At 39.9% G+C, this 18,313-nt stretch overlaps 1 protein-coding gene across 1 annotated transcript in view; it reads right to left on the reverse strand.

The window, feature by feature from the left end:
• Positions 1 to 18,313, reverse strand: part of LOC146499700 (protein phosphatase 1H-like) — a 38,732-nt gene that overhangs the window by 16,994 nt on the left and 3,425 nt on the right. Inside the window, exons 2-5 of the mRNA XM_085138893.1 lie at positions 8,848 to 9,037; positions 5,524 to 5,889; positions 793 to 905; positions 607 to 691 (exon numbers count right to left, since the gene is read on the reverse strand). Coding sequence (XP_084995019.1) covers positions 607 to 691; positions 793 to 905; positions 5,524 to 5,889; positions 8,848 to 9,037 — 754 coding nt within the window. The remainder of the gene's footprint in view (positions 1 to 606; positions 692 to 792; positions 906 to 5,523; positions 5,890 to 8,847; positions 9,038 to 18,313) is intronic.

Raw genomic sequence — 18,313 nt, forward strand, 5'->3', positions numbered from 1 at the left:
CAGAGGCTTTACAACATGGTGCAAACTACTGGTTACTCTCAACAGGTACACTGTTAGACTTGGCAGAGAACATCAAAGAGAACAATTATGAAAAAGAATCTTTGGATAAATGAAAGCAAGATGAACCTGTAGTATGGAGAAGTAAAGGAAGAGCTGACCATCTGAAGTGTATGACAGAAGCAGCAGGATGAATTCTGAATGAAGTGTACAGGGCCACACTCTCTGCTCGTTCAACCCAATAAAGCAAGCTTTTAAGTTATTAACACAAAAGTGAAGACAGAAAGAGCCACAGAGCATCTCAGGGGAGGAAACAACATGTGGTGACGTGAAGTTGTTGAGTTGAGGCAGTCGTTGAATTGTTGAATTAAAGCTGGAAATCTGCACTTGACTCACATCGTGATTGATTTAAAATCCTGTGCTGGTGTACAGAGGCAGAATTCCAATTATCTCGGTCTAACAAATTATAGATCCAACTGTGCGTTCATCAATATTCAGATTTCATTATAGAAATATGAGTGAATGTTAAGCACCACTGCGCTTCCAAAGAAATTATATAAACACTTGTTGTGTTTCTTAGGAAAAGTGAAAGGCGGAGAGTTTCCTTACCAGGAACTGGAGTCGCTGTCGTTCTGACTCTGGTGTGAACTCTGTCGACATGGGAATGATCTCATTGTTTCTAATAATGATAGCCCTGCGCACACAAAGACATATAAAGTGTTGGAAAACATTACCGGTCATTCAAAGAGCGTGTTTTTTTATCAAACTTCAAGGGCAAAACATAAGCACAGGTACCTGCTGTCACCTGCGTTCCCAACAAATAGCTTTCCTAGGAGGTAAACCACAGTGAGAGCCGTGCATCCTCCTGTGATGTTAAAAACCTGCTTCTCCCTCTCGATCTGGGCGTCCTGGCAGAGGTAAGGACAAGAGACAGAGACTTTAAAGGAGCATCGCGCGAGAAGACAATCGTTAAGACCTTCGAAAACACTTCCACGACCGCCCACATGACAAAGATTTAGGAAACGCCAAACAAGTTAAGCTTTTGCATGGCTTGGTCCTCATGTGGGCAGAAGGAGAGTTTACATACACTACACAGAGTAAACTTTATTCACAAACACAAGAGCCACGAGAGAGAGAAATACACAAGCAAACAGCGAGCAAGAGGAAACCTCATCAACTTCTCAGAAAGGTGAACAAAGTGTGGGCATCGAATGAGACTATCGATTGGTTTAACCTGCACCTCAAGTCGATGTTGTGTCAGTAAACAAGTGCATGTTGTGAGCGAATCACGAAGATACCGATACATGAGATGGCTTGCAAGTGGACTTTAATTATCAGGTCAGAGCAGCAATGGATGTTTAATGTACACTGCTCCTTTTTGAGTCTTTTTCTGTTTTAAAGAGATTCAGTTTGCTAGTTTATTTCGATGCACAATCATAAAACGTTGCTGGAAATGCACCACACACAGACTGTAGAGTATTTTTAAGGGATTCACATAATGAATAAGCAGGCAGAACAATAATAAAAAGAGATGGATGGGTGAAATTTGCACAAAACTAAAAGGTGCAGAAAAAAAATGCTGGCTTGTTTTATACCAACTGAAGGCTAGATAAAATACACTAACAATGGAACACAATAAAGCACAAATAGAGCATCATCAGGAGACGTCTCACACGTCTCCTGAGCAATCCCAGCCCATTCTTCTTTGGCGAATCTCTCAAGCTCCTCCAGATTTGATGGTCGTCTGGCTTCAATCTTGGTCTTCAGTTCAACCCACAGATTTTTTATTTGTTTAAAAAAAGGGAATCAAGTCGGGGCTTTTCAGCAGGTCAGTTGGTAACGTCCACTTTGGTCTTGTAGAGGTAGTTCTTCGCCAGGAGTTATGTATGTTTTGAGTTGTTGTCGTGTTTTGAGGACAAAGTGATGACCCAGGCTCAGTTTTGCTGCTAATTGCTTTCATAATCTTCACGTCCTTTCTTCATGATTCCTCCCACCTTGATTAGATTCCCAACTAAAGACACGCTGACAAGACGTCTCTTGATAGACTTGTAGTATACCTAATCATTCTCAGGTTGTCCTTAGGATACTTCAGTCTGGTTTGAAGGCGTCTCTTCTGCAAAAGTGGACTTTTTCTTGGTCTACACTCACAGTCCATTCCCTGTGCGAGGTTCTAGTGATTGTCTTCTTTGACATCACAATTCCCGACTTGGTTAAGTCATTCTCTTGTGTCTCTAGTGTCTTGGCAGTTGTTCTGGAATCTTTAGACACATTTCTCACTAGTTTTCTAGAAATCTTTTACTGCCTACCTCTGCCAGCCTTGTTCTGTGTGGCTCTGTTCGAATTTCTTGATGATACTTCTCACTCCAGATCCCAACACCTGGACACGTTGGGATAACTTTTTTTTATCCATGCTTTGTGAAGATCAACAATTCTTTTTCACAAAAAGAACTGATTTCTGGTTGGTTTTCGGCATAAATCGGAACACAACCCTCATTTGGAAGTTGATTTTATGAAGCTCTGAGCATCACAGAAGCACATCATTGCACAGCGTTGGTTTGTGATATGACTCAATAAAAAGCTCAGTTTTTCCAGGGGATAATAATATTGACGATAATTTAATGCACGTCCCCACTTGCACCTTTTGTGAACCAGTGCTCTCATGTTGACTAATGCTGACCGGGTTATGAGATGTACAAGGTGTAATTATGTGCCTTAAACAAACATGTGCACATATTTATTGAATATTTGCTCACGTTTCTCCCAACCCAGAAACTCTTACGTCAGATCAGCAACTGAGCAATAATGAAAATATAGTGAGTTAAACCCAGCATGGTCTAAAACATAGATGAATGCTCCCAGACTTACAGCTACAGAAAGAGCTTCATGAGGAGCAGCAGCCCCCTTGCGGGCTTCAGATGGAATTTTTGATTTATTTATTTATTTTAACTCAGTAGTGATCACAGCTTTAACCGACGCAGTGATAATCCTCTACAAAAGATGTCAAATCAGGTGCAAAAGTGCTTCTTTTCAAAAGAGGAAGGGTAACGTCTAAGCTTAGTCCAGCCTGAGCTGTTTGGGTTGCTTTCCATTGCCATCTAGTGGCAACACTGCATAATCCTTGCCTCATAAAAGATCTTACAAACCAATTTAAAAGAAACCTACAATTAAAAGAAAGAAAAAAATCTGAAGGAACCACACGACTGGAAGGGAATAAAAGTTTCTGTTCTCTTTTAGATAACATCTATATAAGAAATAAGTTTGATGTTGCCACAGGCTCTTTCATAAATTTAGCTGCGTGCCTTTAATTAAAGTGCTAAATATTTACAGAATTTTCATGCAATGCTGCTGTTTGAACAACATATTAATATGATTAATGTGTGTGTACGTATGCGTCGTTTTGCTAAAACAACATCACTTCTCAGTTTGCTTAAATAAGGAATAAACAGATGCTGAAGGTTATGGTCAAAGAAAATATTTGTGAGAATCTTTTCCAAGTGTGTATGTTGGCGAGTTTGCGTGCCGTATGTAAAGCTTTTATTTTGTTTAGCTTGCGCTGATGCCTTCATCAACTACATGTGCACATCTGCTTGGCATCCCTGTAAATGTTTAGTTTGTGCACACATAAAAGCACACATGTGGATAATGTAAATATGTTATGCTTTTTCCTAAAAAGCATGCTTAAAAAATCCGTCTGTGATCATTTCATGGCCTTTAAAGTAAATTTACGATACCACAGTCAACTGAAATCAACCACGTTGTGTACAGGCCGTCTTGCAACGGCACAGACATTCAGAATCGTACAGTCTGTTCAGAGCAATAATTGTGGCTTGCAATCATAGAGTAACCTTCATTATTTGTAATTATTTTTTTCCAACTATGGCCCGTAAACATCTGCTGCTTTCAAGAGCGTTAAATGACACTTTAACTGCCGCACCTGCATGATGTGCATATAATTACTCTTACAGTGCATTTGCTCTCATTTCTTTACATTTTGCTAGTAAAGTGGAGAATAGGTGCAGATCAAACCATTAAACACAATATATATGAAAATACAGTATATAACGCAAAAAAGAGAATTTGCACAACTTGAAAGTCAACATTTGGAATGACCACCTTTACTCTTTAACTCACCCTGAGTTCTCTTAGGCAGTTTTCTTGTTATTTTTAAAGTAGTCTTCAGGGATATTTCTCCAGGCTTCTTGAAGATGATCCCATACTGCTTCAATAATGCTGAGGTCCTGGCTCTGGGGAGGCCAATCCATGCACTGGCAGTCTGTTTTGTTCTCATTGTCATAGTAAACAATTAGGCCACTGCCAGTCAAATGCTTTCTGGATGGTATTGATAGCCTGACGACACTTTTCTATCATTTTTGTTTTTTAATTTTGGGCCAGCCATTGCACTGCATGCTGAGATATACCAAGTTTATCACCTTGCTTATGTAAAAATCTTATTTTATGTCTTTTAAACACTCTTTACTTTTCTTATAGATTCAATAAAGAAAAGTGAACAAATTGTGTTTTTTGACAGGCTGCCTTGAGTCAGTAACCTTTTTATATTTTAATGATTAACAGGTTAGTATTAAGTGGCTTAACAAACAAACAAAAAGAAACTTTAGGAAAATGGTCAGGTAGATTGACTGGACTTAAAATGAAAAGGCAGCCAATGTCTGGCTCCTTAGAAGAAAAATATGAAGAAACGAGGGGTGGCTCAAGACTTTTGCACAATCTTATAAAAGTACCGCAACTAGCGGGATAAAGATGTGCTTTTCTGCACATCCAGTTAATAACTCTAATATAGGTTGGACCATTTAAGCTGCTTTAACCTGACCAGAGTTGCAAGCCACTTTACAACCCACCTCCAACTTAATTCATGTGTCAATGCCATTTCTGTTGTGAGTGCCAGCTCTGTTCTCACGTATTCACGTGTCCAAGAACAAAGTCATTAAGCCAGATATTTATTGGAAATAAAGTTCATTGTTAAATACTTGAATCTGTTGCCTTTTCACCATATTCTTTGTGTCTTACAATCACAGTGTGAACGCAAACATCTGTTTCCAGATGTGAGTCAAAATACAAGCGACCCGGTCAAAAGTCATGTTTGTGCCTGCTAAACACCCTTATTTATCACTTTCAGGAACACGGGTCATCTCAGCCTGTGGGAACAACCAAGCAAAACAATGGCTAAGTGGGAGGATTTATAACAAACAATGTCTCACTCAAATTGATTACTTGTCACCACAGGAAAACACAGTGGAAATGTTACTAATAACCCCTACCAACAGCTTGCTTCCTTCCAGTAAGCCATTTCAGTGAAGCAGCACACACAAAACCAGATCTATAATTACTAGTTATTAGTTTTAATAATTGCCTTTGAAGCTGATTCAAACAGTTAATAAAAGCCTAAATAGCTTTGGATAGATTACAGGAAGGAAGCTGGTGAAAATGCTGATATTGGAGTCATGACTGTCAAATGAGTGTCAAATTCCTGAAATGTTAAGTAACAAAAGCATGTCACCCATCTCTCACCATCTCTTTGAAGGCGTTCTCTATGGCTCCAATCACCAGGCTCTCGTGCTGGATCTTCTTCTCAGTAAAAAGGCGCGGTTGAGGCGGGGTGCTGCAAGGGGAGCCCGGTGCACCTGTGGCCCCGCGCAGGGAAGCAGCCCGGGTCAGGGCACGGTGAGGAGTGTTTCCCTGGAGGTAGGGATTACAGTCTGGCTCCTCGCCCAGCACTGTGGGGGGTGGAGATGCCAAGTTGCGCAAAATCTCTATGACGGCCTGAAGCTGGCAGGCGATGTGGTGCTGTAGCAAGCGGGAGGCGACAACTGCCGCACCTGAGCCTGCGTGACCGTCGAACAAAGCCCAGTAGTGAAACACGAGTCCTTCGCTTTCCTGCAGGCGAATGGTTGAGAACGCACAGAGCAAAGGGCAGTTAACGGCTGAATCAAACATAATCCCATTAAAACACAGAGTCATAAAGGAATTATACTGTTGCTGCATTTTAATCAGGATTAATTGATAGCTTCCCTTGTTCGACAACACATCAACACATCATGCTTTACATCTGCAGGAAAATCCCAGAGAGATCTCCAACATAGACACGCAGATCCAGACAATTAAAAAGGGTTTTTTCAATTTTTCCAAAATTCCCCCTGATCATGTTATTTAATCCATAAATAGATACTTTTTAAAAAACAATCTGACATTTGAGGAGAGGACCAAAAAAAAACAAAGCAAAATCATGTTGCTGAATGACTAATGCTGATAAGAGATCATGTATGACTCATCAGTGAAAGACCCAAGAGCATCATGACTCATTGTGTCCAGTAACACAAGTGTTCCAGAGGTCAAACTTCCCTATCAGCTATCTGTGGGAACAACCTTGTCACATCTGCGTCAGAGCAAAGTCACCTTGGCATTACACATTATTCAGAATGCTTTGCTGAAATCTTGAGTTTGAAAGTAAAGCTGCGTGTTTGACAGTTTAGCCATTCGTAACACAACAGCACAACACGTAACACAAAATCCCTCTTGGGATATTTTTCGCAATTTAGGCGAATGAGTAAACTGGGGTCAGATGGAGTCACACCCTGAGTTCTGAAGAAATTGTAACTTCTTGACGCTATGTCTGTCACGGTTTGTGGAGACAGACCGTGCGGAGATGTGTGTGGTGGACCCAGGTGCGAACACAAATGAGGATACGGGAGTGAACTTAAACAAAAGCGAGCCTTTTATTGTGGCTGATGATCACGAATAAAACAAACGAGAACGAGGGCAGCACAAGAGCAATAACTAAACAGAAACCTAAACTGGGAACAAACTATGTAAGCTAACTATGAGTTACTATACAATGGCTTTAACGCTGACTATGGCGAGGAAAACAGACGACCTGACAAAGACATTCAGAAAACAGAGGACTTCAATACACACCGGAGGATAATGAGGGAAACGGAAACACATGAACATAACGTAAAACTAAAAACATTGAACATAGGAACACAGGACCCCTTCAAAATAAAACAGGAAACACAATGAGACGCAGACATGACAACATGAGGCTCACAGACATGAAACACATGAAAGGGCAAGGGAGACTTCACAGGGGTTGAAAACACAAGGGGGAACTAATAAGCAAATGAACATAGGAAACCTAATGAGCTTAAACATACTATAAACATCAAAATGAACTAAAACTCAAAACACTGGGTCATCAGACCAGGATCGTGACAATGTCCTTGGACTGAACAGAAAACAAAAAGTATTGGGAGATAAACCTCTAACGATGTCTTGTCATTTATATCCGTTTTCAGAGAAATCTTTTTCTGGAAATGTTATTTTACAAAGAAATGACCCTCGATATGAAGCTTTGGGGAGTTAATGATAAAGTTACCATGTGTTTCAGCTATTTACTCAGGGAGCCTCTCACAGTTTTGTGGAGGTGGCACTGACGGAACAATTTATTTATAGTTTGATATTTTCTAAAACATCATCACCTATGCTGGAATTTACTGTCTGCGAATACCAACAACCCAATTTCATCTTCTCTTAGTAAATATGATTAAGACAGTCCAAAACTCTGGACCCATTTCTATGTGGAAAACTGGTTTTGCAATGGACAGAACAGGCTTGTAACATCTTCTGGAATGGATTTCCCAAAGCCCAACCCTGAGCCCTCCTGAAAATGCTCAAAGCTGGGTCTGTGGCAGGAAACCAATCATTATGAACCCTACCAAGAAGGGTGGTCAAATATTCAACCTTATCCAGATGGGTGGCTGTTTGACCATCCTTCTTGGGTGGTCAAATGTTTATGCCAAACAATTGTTGATGGCTACGGAAAGCATCTGGTCGAGGTACAGCTCGCTTAGGGCCGTTTAACAAAATATTACTGGGGGTGTACGTGTAATTTTAACCCATGTGGGGATACAAATCAAATTCGAACTTGTCCACCCAATTCTTGTTCTTTTAAGTCATTAAAGATATATGCCATACAATCATTTCACCCTAGAAAAAAACCCCAGTTCAAAGCAATCATTAAAAGCCCCAAATTACCATGATACCCATGCCCATGATGAGTGCATGTGAACTTTTGGCCACAACTATCTCTAAACAGGAACTCCCCCTAAGACATATTGCAGTCCTGTAAAAATTGCTGTGATGTAGCCAAACATTTCTGTTTGGAAACTGGCAAAGAGGAGAAGAGGTGAATCATCTGGCTTCCAAATGAGCCAAATCAGTGTCAAACAATATATGAAGTTTTTAGAGGAACTAAAACCTGTATATGTTGCCCTGCTGTCATCCAGTATACTCCAACAGCTGTCCCCAGATGTTTACCGAATACTGTCAAAAGTTGAAGGAATGCGTCACAGTGATAAACATCTTTCAGTTTCAGTTTTTTCCCCCATGTACCATTTTCAATTCAATTTAATCAATTATCAATTTTGATTTCTGATTTGATTTAGATTTTAAACAAAATCAATTGGGGCCGTCAAAGCTGCTGCTAACAACTTCCTGAACTCTTCGATAAGAACGTTCGACACGCAACAACAGATTTACTGCACATGTTGCATCCAAACACACCAAATAATCCATTAAACAGTTCTAAGGACCATAAATATGGGGACAACAAACCCTCGCCTGTAAACAGTTTAATCCCAACTAGAAGCTGCACAGAAATCCTCTTGCTGTGCATTTAGTACAAAAAAGGGAAACATTTTTTAAGACCAACTTTATTCTGCACAGTTGTTTACAAGTAGCTTCACTTGTAAGGTCACTGCAACCTATGTATGCATGTTAGCAAAATCTGTCAACATTTACGGTACAGGCTGTATTTGTGTGTTTGCATGCCGTTACCTCTCCTAGTCTGCTTTGCTCCATATCGAGCCCTAGGCCCTCTCCGTTGGGCAAGGAGTTGCGTCTCTTGGCGGTGGGGGTCTTGCTGGGCGTGGAGGGAGGGCAGTAGCTCATTGGCCTCCTTCTTGCTACTACCACCTCACAGCAGGCCTGGTCCTCATTCAGCGCACTCTTACCAGCATTAATAACCCTGAAAGATGGGGCACAATGTACAGGTTTAGTCATATTATAGGCAGTCACCCATTTTCTTGTCTATAGCCTTTACCAAAGAATGATTAAAAATCATATTTGTCATCAGATGCAAAGCTTGCTGTGATTTCCTGGCTGTTTTCTGGAACGAGCAGTTGAACGAAAGCTGAAATCAGAAGCTTTTTTTGTTGGATGAAACAGCGCCGGGGTGTTTCATAGTTATTAAGGCTCACTGCAGGATTGCAACAATTAGTCAGACCCACTGCCTGCGGTTTCTATCTGCAGACCCAGTGAAACAGCATGCGTTGTACGTTTCATGTCCCTGATGAAGATCAAACAGGAACGGTTATTTGTGGTTCTGCTCTGCTGGGAGTGTCCTGATGCATTGAGACAATCGCCTCTGGGTGAATATGAAGACTCTATTTGTGCTCAGTTGTACAAAGGGTACATGGCCAGCGCTTTGTGCATGTACGCAGTCCTGCTGAGCGTCATTTGTGCTCGTGTGCTTTTAAAAAAAAAAACAACCCCAAAACAGGCAGACCACAGAGAGAGTTTGCAGAAAAATGTAGCCCACTAACAATTTAAAAACAGCATTGTTTTAAAGGCAAACCACACTCTTAATCTAACTGTTTTTAAAGTTGAAAAGAAAAACTTTTGTCTTCAGTCTGCACGATAACCACATTGTTATCTGCAGCCCATACTGGAGAATAACAATTTTTCTACATATCTTGGGAAATTTTGATCAAACATCACTGTGCTCATTTGTAGTTTTGGTTAGTTTGTTTTCCCCAGCTGTGATTTAGTAGCGTAGTACTTAGCTTGTCACCTCACTGCAAGAAGGTTCTTAGTCTGAATCTCCTTTCTGGCTGGGAGCTTTCTGTGTGGATTTTGCATGTTCTACCATGTTCTAACACATAGGTGTCAAACTCTGGCCCACAGGCCAAATTTGGCCCGCAGCCCAATTACATTTGGCCCGCGAAGCCATACCAAATTACTATCAGAGCTGGCCTATTGGTATTATACAGCTAATATATATATTGTTTAGTATTAAGCTTTGCTTGTTCCATATTCAGTTTTTCAGCAAAACGTGTTTGAGTCCATAAGAAAAGATTCATTCTTATATCTGGAGGAATAAATATATTTCAATAAATATTAACGTTAGCCCGCGACTTTGTTCCAGTTTTGAATTTTGGCCCACTGTGTATTTGAGTTTGACACCCCTGTTCTAACAGGTGAAACTAAACAGGAAGGTAGCTAAACTGTATAAAGTATAGCACAGTATTACAATTTATTTTATGTGTCAATATTGTATCGATACAGGGACACTAAATATCGAGATTTTGTTTAATAAATGTAAAAACTCTGGGCATACTATGAAGAAGAGATCTCATCTCACGCACCACCATCCTGAGATAATGCTAGCCAAACAAACTTGCATTAAATCCACTCAACTGAAAAACCACCATACACTTAGCCTGACTAAGCTAGCTCCTAAATCAGTGCAAGCTAATGGTTTAGTGGCACGTGTAAAAATAGGACAGCAACCTCCTTTCATCCTCCTTTGCAAATAATTGCTGCCTGATTTAAAAATGCAGACAGAGTCAACAATTTCATGTCTTTCAATTAATAGCTTATGGTACTGTCTAGAGACAAATGAGATAATTCAGGGTACGTTTTAGCTTGTGCCTTCGCTGTCACTAATAAGCCACTATTTTATGGCCATGCAGGCAATTAGGGTTGCAAGTTAGGTCTACACTTAAACAGTTTCATTAAACCCTTAGTTTCACAAAACCAAGTTGTCGATGGCCAGAATACCAAACTAATGACTTGACAACAATAGTCCGCAAAGTTTGCTTCATGTTGGCTATATGAGTTTTTTAAATATATAATCTATATTTTTACTCACTAAAATACATTCACGGAGTGTTTTGTCCATAAGAGTCTTCAAAAGGTAGCTAAAGCAACGTTTGTGAACACTGTGACAATGGATTCTTTCAGTCTGCTGGAACGATACAGAGTAGTATTATGTTTTGAGTTGACATAATGAATTTGTTTAAACAGTCTCCTATTAATGCCCAACATTCAGGCGACTCTTCTCCACACGCTACACGCCATAACTAAGCAGTAAAATCACCAACACTGTAAGAGTGAACCTTTTCTGCTTAAACTAAATGCTTCTTAATTTGAAGCCCTCGTTTTCACTTGCTGTCTCAAAGGTCACTACACCAGCTGCATAACTGCTAACTCTAGATAATGTAATTGGGTCACAAATAAATGGTGAAAAAAGTTAGACTGGCAAGTCTGGCCAAAATCCCTGGAGGCTGTTGTTGTTGTGCGTTTGTGTGTGTCTGAGTAGAGAAATTGGCATGTCTATTTATAGACATTATTGTCAGTTGCTTTCTGTGAGGCAGCAGCCTTGTCTGGTCCCCGGTCTCAAATGCTCATTAGCTTTAGTTAAAAAGAGCCACGATGTGAGCATATACACATGTGTATGTCTGTGTATGCATATTGCGATATAACCAGTGTTGGGAAGGTTACTTTTAAAATGTATTCCATTACAGAATACAGAATACATGCCCCAAAATGTATTCTGTAACGTATTCCGTTACGTTACTCAATGAGAGTAACGTATTCTGAATACTTTGGATTACTTAATATATTATCATGCTGTTTACAACTACATGAATGTACTATTGCTGTGAGTTATTACTGTTACTGAAGGTCCGCAGCTCCGAACCCTAGTAAAGGGACCTCTGGCTAATACGTCGGGTTCTGTGTCGGGCTTGTAGCCGAAAACTAGCTTTACTTTGTTGTCTGAGTCAACTCTGCTAGCGAGAGACAGAGAGAGGCGTTGAAAGGCTGCTCCAACAGAACTTATTGTTTTTGGAGGAAAACACGAACACGGTGTACAGTCGAGTCTTAATAGCTTACTTACAACTGGGCTCGTCAGGCTCTCTTCTTGGCTGCAGTGGTTATTATTATATTTACATGCTTCCAGCTCCCGTTTTTGCTCGACGACAGCTCGTACTTTTCCTTTTTCTCCCTCCCTCGCTCAGAGACACATAACGTGTATGGCAGTCCATTCTCCCTGCAGCACGGACTACACTGCCTATGATGCTACATTCTTTAGAGCTATAGAGATTGACAGACCACGTGACTTTCGCGCATTGCATGCCGGTGTTGTGCCAAAAAGTGATTGTCTGCCAAAAACTGATTTCCAGTGTTTCTGTGTATTTTTTATGTGTAATATCTTTACGTATGTTCGTAAATAGACTTCAGTGAACAGGGTTTACAAAGGGGTTACATAAAGAATTAAAAAATGATCTGTTTCTTAAGTATCTTTACAACTTGTACTTACCAATAGCATAACCAATCCGCTCCTTTATCCCCACTGAAAATATTTTTACTGAACTATTGTAATATTTGCTGCCATTTCTGCTGTCCTATTGGGCAACTTACTCTTACAAAATACATTTTTAATGTTAATGAGATTTTTTTTACTGCATAAATAAAGGTTATATAAAAGTCACTGCCAAAAACTGATGTGTCTTCTATCTTGTTACAAGAATGTTGTTTGTGGCTCAAGATGACTTTATGTCATCCATAAGGGATGCATTTTACATATGTTTAACATATTATAGCCCAACAACTTACTTATAGCACTTTAAATATGAGCAATCGCTTTTTGGCAAATACCGGAAATCAGTTTTTGGCAGACAATCACTTTTTGGCACAACACCGGTAACTCGTGGCAAAACAATCCAAGTACCGCATCAAATGCAAGCATTTGCAGCACCGCAAAACGTTCATTCTCCGGTTCCAGTACCTTCTTGCTTTTTCTTTGCCCCCTCAAAAAAGTTATGTACAAAACGAAGGAGAACAATGCCGGTCCGTACAAAGACAGACTTGATGAAAAGGCAAAGAAAAGATACGAGGAAAAAATCAAAGGAGTGAAAGGGTTAGACCCTTACGAGCACACAGAGTGGACAAAAGACGTTAGCATGCTGCCCAACTTTCACCACGCTCATATTTATAATTATACGGTTCTTGGAGTGAGTGCATACACTCATGAAGTTCAGTAACTCCAGGTCACTGCAACAAGCCCAGGTACAGTCTACCGACGGATGGGTACAGGACCTTGAAATGCACCGTGTAGAACGAAAGACCATCGTACGTATCATAAGTTTACCAGTCTCACAAATCGTCTTCATAAATACACATTCGTTAACCGTTTATTAATAGGACCTTTGAGCTCAACGGTAATTAATTAGTAGTGGAAATAATTTCTGGTTCGCATTACAGAAATGTAGCAGTGACAATAATATTGTATGCTGTAATCGTACTGGGCAATTAGTGATAGCATAGCGCCGCAATTTCTGTTCAGCGCCAGACTTGCTTGTAACCTATATCACCAATTATGTTATGAAAAATGACGTATTAACTACTACAAAACACTGACCTTTGTGGAAATGCTTGGAGCAGACTAACCTGTGAGCTGGAGTGTTCTGGGACGTTATATTTGGTCTTTGAATGGCTGCAATCCAGGCCATCTGTCGCCTCTTTTTACTTCAGAAACATGGCTCGAATAATTTCTCTTCAACGATGTAATCCGATAAAAAAACGATCTCTTTACCCGTCGGCTTCCCGTGGCTGTCATGCGACCGGCTATTGCAGTTAATAATACAACAGCTTCTTGACAGTTTTTTGTGTTTCTTTTTATCGCTGTGTAACTGATTTCAATTGAAAGCCTGCGTGCGCTAGTACCTCTTGCCACGAGTTCCCAGAATTCTTTGCGGTTTTACCCTTGAATGACGTCACATTTTCAATCTCTATACCGGTAGCATTCTGCCTATTAGCTTAGCACAACAACAACAACAAGGCCTCTCTCACCCAGGAAACACGCAGAGAGAGAGCGTCACCCTGTAACCATGGCAACCGTAACGCTGTCGCCTGGAACAACAGAACGTAGCTGTCAAACAAAACCTAAACAGTCCTGACCCGCCACAATATGAAACAGGAAAGTACCGCCGTGTAATCTATTTATTTCAACAAAGTAACTGTATTCTAAATACCACCTTTTTAAACGGTAACTGTAACGGAATACAGTTACTCATATTTTGTATTTTAAATACGTAACGGCGGTACATGTATTCCGTTACTCCCCAACACTGGATATAACTGATACTTTAAATTGTTAAAATACATAATGCAATAATAGCAAAAGTCTGTATAGTGTAAGAATATACATACACAGTATATGAACATTCTGAGGTTGAATAAAAAAATTATTTTTGCCAATTTCTTAATAATACTTAGTTATGTGCAGACCCCAGTGGTCAAAATCAAAGGTGTTTTTTTTTTCTTTAATTGCTTATCAATCAATTTGGTCCTAATGGTCTCACATCATTGTCCTATGACCCCAGTCAAAGGCATCCAATTTCATCTCTGCAGTTTTAATAGAAGTAATGATGAATACAGTTACTGCAGGGGTGTTCAACTCCAGGCCTCGAGGGCCGATGCCCTGCAGGTTTTAGATGTCACCCTGGGTCACATGATTTATTCGTTACCAGGCCTCTGGAGAACTTCAGGACATGTTGAGGTGGTCATTTAACCATTTGAATCAGCTGTGTTGGATCAAGGAAACATCTAAAACCTGCAGGACACCGGCCCTCGAGGCCTGGAGTTGCCCACCCCTGATGTAGTCCATCTATGTTAAATCTGTTGGTGGGATGAGGGTTAAACAATATATGGTGCAGATTAATGAAAGAATTATTAACCACAACACAAAATTATTTGGCTAACATTTCTGTAGGTGTCTAAGACGATCAATGGATTACCAGTAGGTTGTGGACTGTTGATTTGCTGGTGGTACTGACAGAACTCCCGACTAAGGATGACAATGCATAGGCTATAATGTGTCACTCATCGCGAAAGCTATCATGACCACTGGGTGGTCGTCAATGGCGATTAAACTTCTCTGCATTCCAACTTTAGCACCGCACCCTCAGCAATAAGTGCCCTCTGAGTTACTGTGGTCATAAAACACTCTGAGGCATCGTCCACATTTGAGTTTGTCAACAGAAGAATTCCAGGAAGCGTTTCTCTGCTTCATCCAATCTGCCTGCAGAAAACATGGTAATCGTCCACATTAACGATGCATTTAATTTAATGATCCCACTGTGTTACACGAAACACACAGCCCCCATTGTGCGCACGTGACCGGGAGTACTCACACAACTTGTTTCTGTCCTCATTTCAGCCATTTTACAGGAAGAATGATTTCAGTTCCCTGCCAAACAAATTTTTGTTTCATTCAGAAGACATAGCTTTCCTCCCATTAGGAACAAAACCTAATTTTCCCCTCCATTGTCAGACATCTAATGCGCTTTTGTTTCTCCATCATTAGCAACTGATTTTAGAGCAGACATACCCCCCCACCCAAAAAACTGGAATAATTATCTGGTGAAGCACAATGGTTTAATACTGTGCCTCTAATCATAACAGGAAACAAACAATAATGAGGAGCTCAACAGTAAAACAGTCTTTTTTTTAAAAAAGTCTAGATTTAACACTTCATGAAGACTTTTTGGTTGGAACTGGACCATCTGAATACAGAAGATAAGGAAATTTAACAAAAAATTTCTGAATGGACCGTAGGAATGTATGGGTTCGGATTTCTTCTTCAGCAGTAGGCACTTATTGTATCCGTTCTTTTATGATAATACTGGGAAATTTGCAGAAGTCTTAGCAATTTATAAATCAATGTACCCCTGATATCTGGTTGTAGCTTTTACTGATAAAAAAAAAAATAACCACGTTTTCTCCCCTGACATCACTACATGATCTTTTTCCTGGCAACACAGATGATGTAGTGCTAAAAGCCTGGGACTCTCAGGCTCTCAGACTGAATCTCTGATTAAGAAACCTGGATACCGGCCGCCGAGTGACAGGAGAAAAAAAAAAAAACAGCACCCCCGCTTGACCCCAAGTTGGTAAATGGATGGAGAGCTGGACACACTACCTCTCCTCCACTCAGACTTGCTGCCAGTCTTTCCCAGTGTTGACTCACGATACCAGAGTTAAAAACATACCAATTGGCCTTGACCAAAAGCCATTTTCTACTTAAACCACCATTAAAAAAGAGACATTAGTAAAACTACATAGTGGCATAACATACTGGAAACAAAGTTTTATTCTTTGAATTAAGAGACTTGTCCCAGCTTTACTATCCTGATAAACTTGTTTATTGGATGATTAAAAAAAAGGTTTAGGTCCCTGAAGCCTCTCACTTCCCCTTTAGTAGCAGCTGTAAAGTGGTTAATTTTTTTAGTACATCTCACACATTGAATTTAATGAGACTCAGAGTTATGGATGGCATGGAAAATATTGTGTTGATAACATTCAGTGACGTTCTACAGGACTGTGGAAAAGTCTTGGGCTACTCCTCATTGATGTTTGTTTTGCTTCCAGGGAGCCAGACTTTTATACTTGGAAAAAAAAAGTATTTTATTGTAATGGTCTTCAGAAGAAGCGGCAGGTGTAAAAACACTACACACAGTAGATGAACTTTATCTGAAAATCATCTCTCAGAGACCTGAGAGATACAACTTTAGTCAGTTCATCTACTGTTCACTGAAGCCTCAACAGAAATGGAAGGATGGAAATCAACAACAAAGGGTGTGATGGGTTGGTAAATCCAATTTCTGATTGGCTCATTGGCAACAGCTTCATTTTCCAACGTGACAATGATCCCAAACACACTACCAATGTAGTATAAGCATACCTGGATAGAAAAATACACAATGGAACACTATCCTTCATGAATTGGCCTCCTCAGAGCCAGGACCTCAACATTTTTGAAGAAGTTTGGAATCATCTTGACAGAGAACAGAAAAAAAGTCAGCCAACACCAAAATCAGAGCTCTGAATGTCCTTCAAGAAGCCTGCAAAAATATCCCTGAAGACTAATTAAGGAAATTACAAGAGAGCTTGTCCATGAGCGTTCAAGTTGTGTTGAAGAATAAAGGTGGTCATAACAAATATTGGCTTTCAAGCTCACAAAAATAATACAAATGGTTTTTAACCATCTATTCTTATATATTTCAATATATGTTTGTATTTCAATCAATCATTGCACCTATTTTCCACTTTTTTACCAAAATATAAAGAAATTAAGGGTGGCTTAAGACTTTTGCACAGTGCTAAAAGGCATCAAGAAGTCAGTTAATTCAGTTTCTTTGGCAGGTACATTTAGTTTGGTTCCAACAGCTAAAATTTACATCCCAGTTAAAAATTGGTGAATTGCGGATAGACCTTAGTAACCTAGCTAGCAAAACAGCAATAGAATTAGCTGATAACTGACCAGCTCTACCCTGTCTACAGCTGCCTTTGGCAATTCTCCCATTTTAGTGGGCCTTTTTAACACTAATTAGCATGTATCTGTTTCCATGTGCATTACAGACTCCGTGGTTGCAGCTGCTAACAAAGCCTGCCAGCATTAGAGTCAGCACATCTATATATGGTCACTAAATATGGTCACTCCAGGCTCCAAACGACAGCCACAGCCAAAGTGCCTAAACTTGATGCTTCAAAATGCAATTCCACAAACGCAACAAAATGGGTGATGCAACTGTGTGTTATATATAAAGTCTGGGAATGACAATTAAACCTGCACCAATTCCTACATATGTTCTCTTGCGTATTAGCTAAAACTCAGCCCTTGAAGCTGTTTATAGACCAACTTGGTGATTTGTCTTTTTGTAGGCTTCATGTACACTGCTTCAACACGCATACATTTAAAGCCGGGTTAAAAGAACTTCTAAGCTGGGTGTGGAAAATCATTAATCATGGGACAGATAGAGCAAATGGTAAAATTAACAAGACAAATTCGGTTATATGTCTAAGTTTGCCTTGGAATTTTCTTAATCACAAAAAGGGAATGTAATATTTAGCTTATTAATTCCCAATGTAAAAAAGAGGCTAGAGCCCAAACGGCTGCTGTAATGAGAACACTGGAGGCTTTAATTACAGATAAATGCAGAGAGGAACTGAACTCATTAACCACACCGACCCATTCAGAGCCATCCATTCACACAGATCTGAGTGTAGCTATGTGTGAGGTGTTAAAAACAGGAAAAGAAAGTGAGAAGTGATCTTATGTCAAAACTCAAACTTCATGTAAACAGAAAAATAATATGCTGCTGGCCAACACAGGAATGTGTATAGCATATAATCATTATTTATCTCCAGCTTTCCCAGTATTATAACCCTATGGGGC

The sequence above is a fragment of the Neolamprologus multifasciatus genome, chromosome 17, assembly GCF_963576455.1.
Source record: "Neolamprologus multifasciatus chromosome 17, fNeoMul1.2, whole genome shotgun sequence".
NCBI lineage: Eukaryota > Metazoa > Chordata > Actinopteri > Cichliformes > Cichlidae > Neolamprologus > Neolamprologus multifasciatus.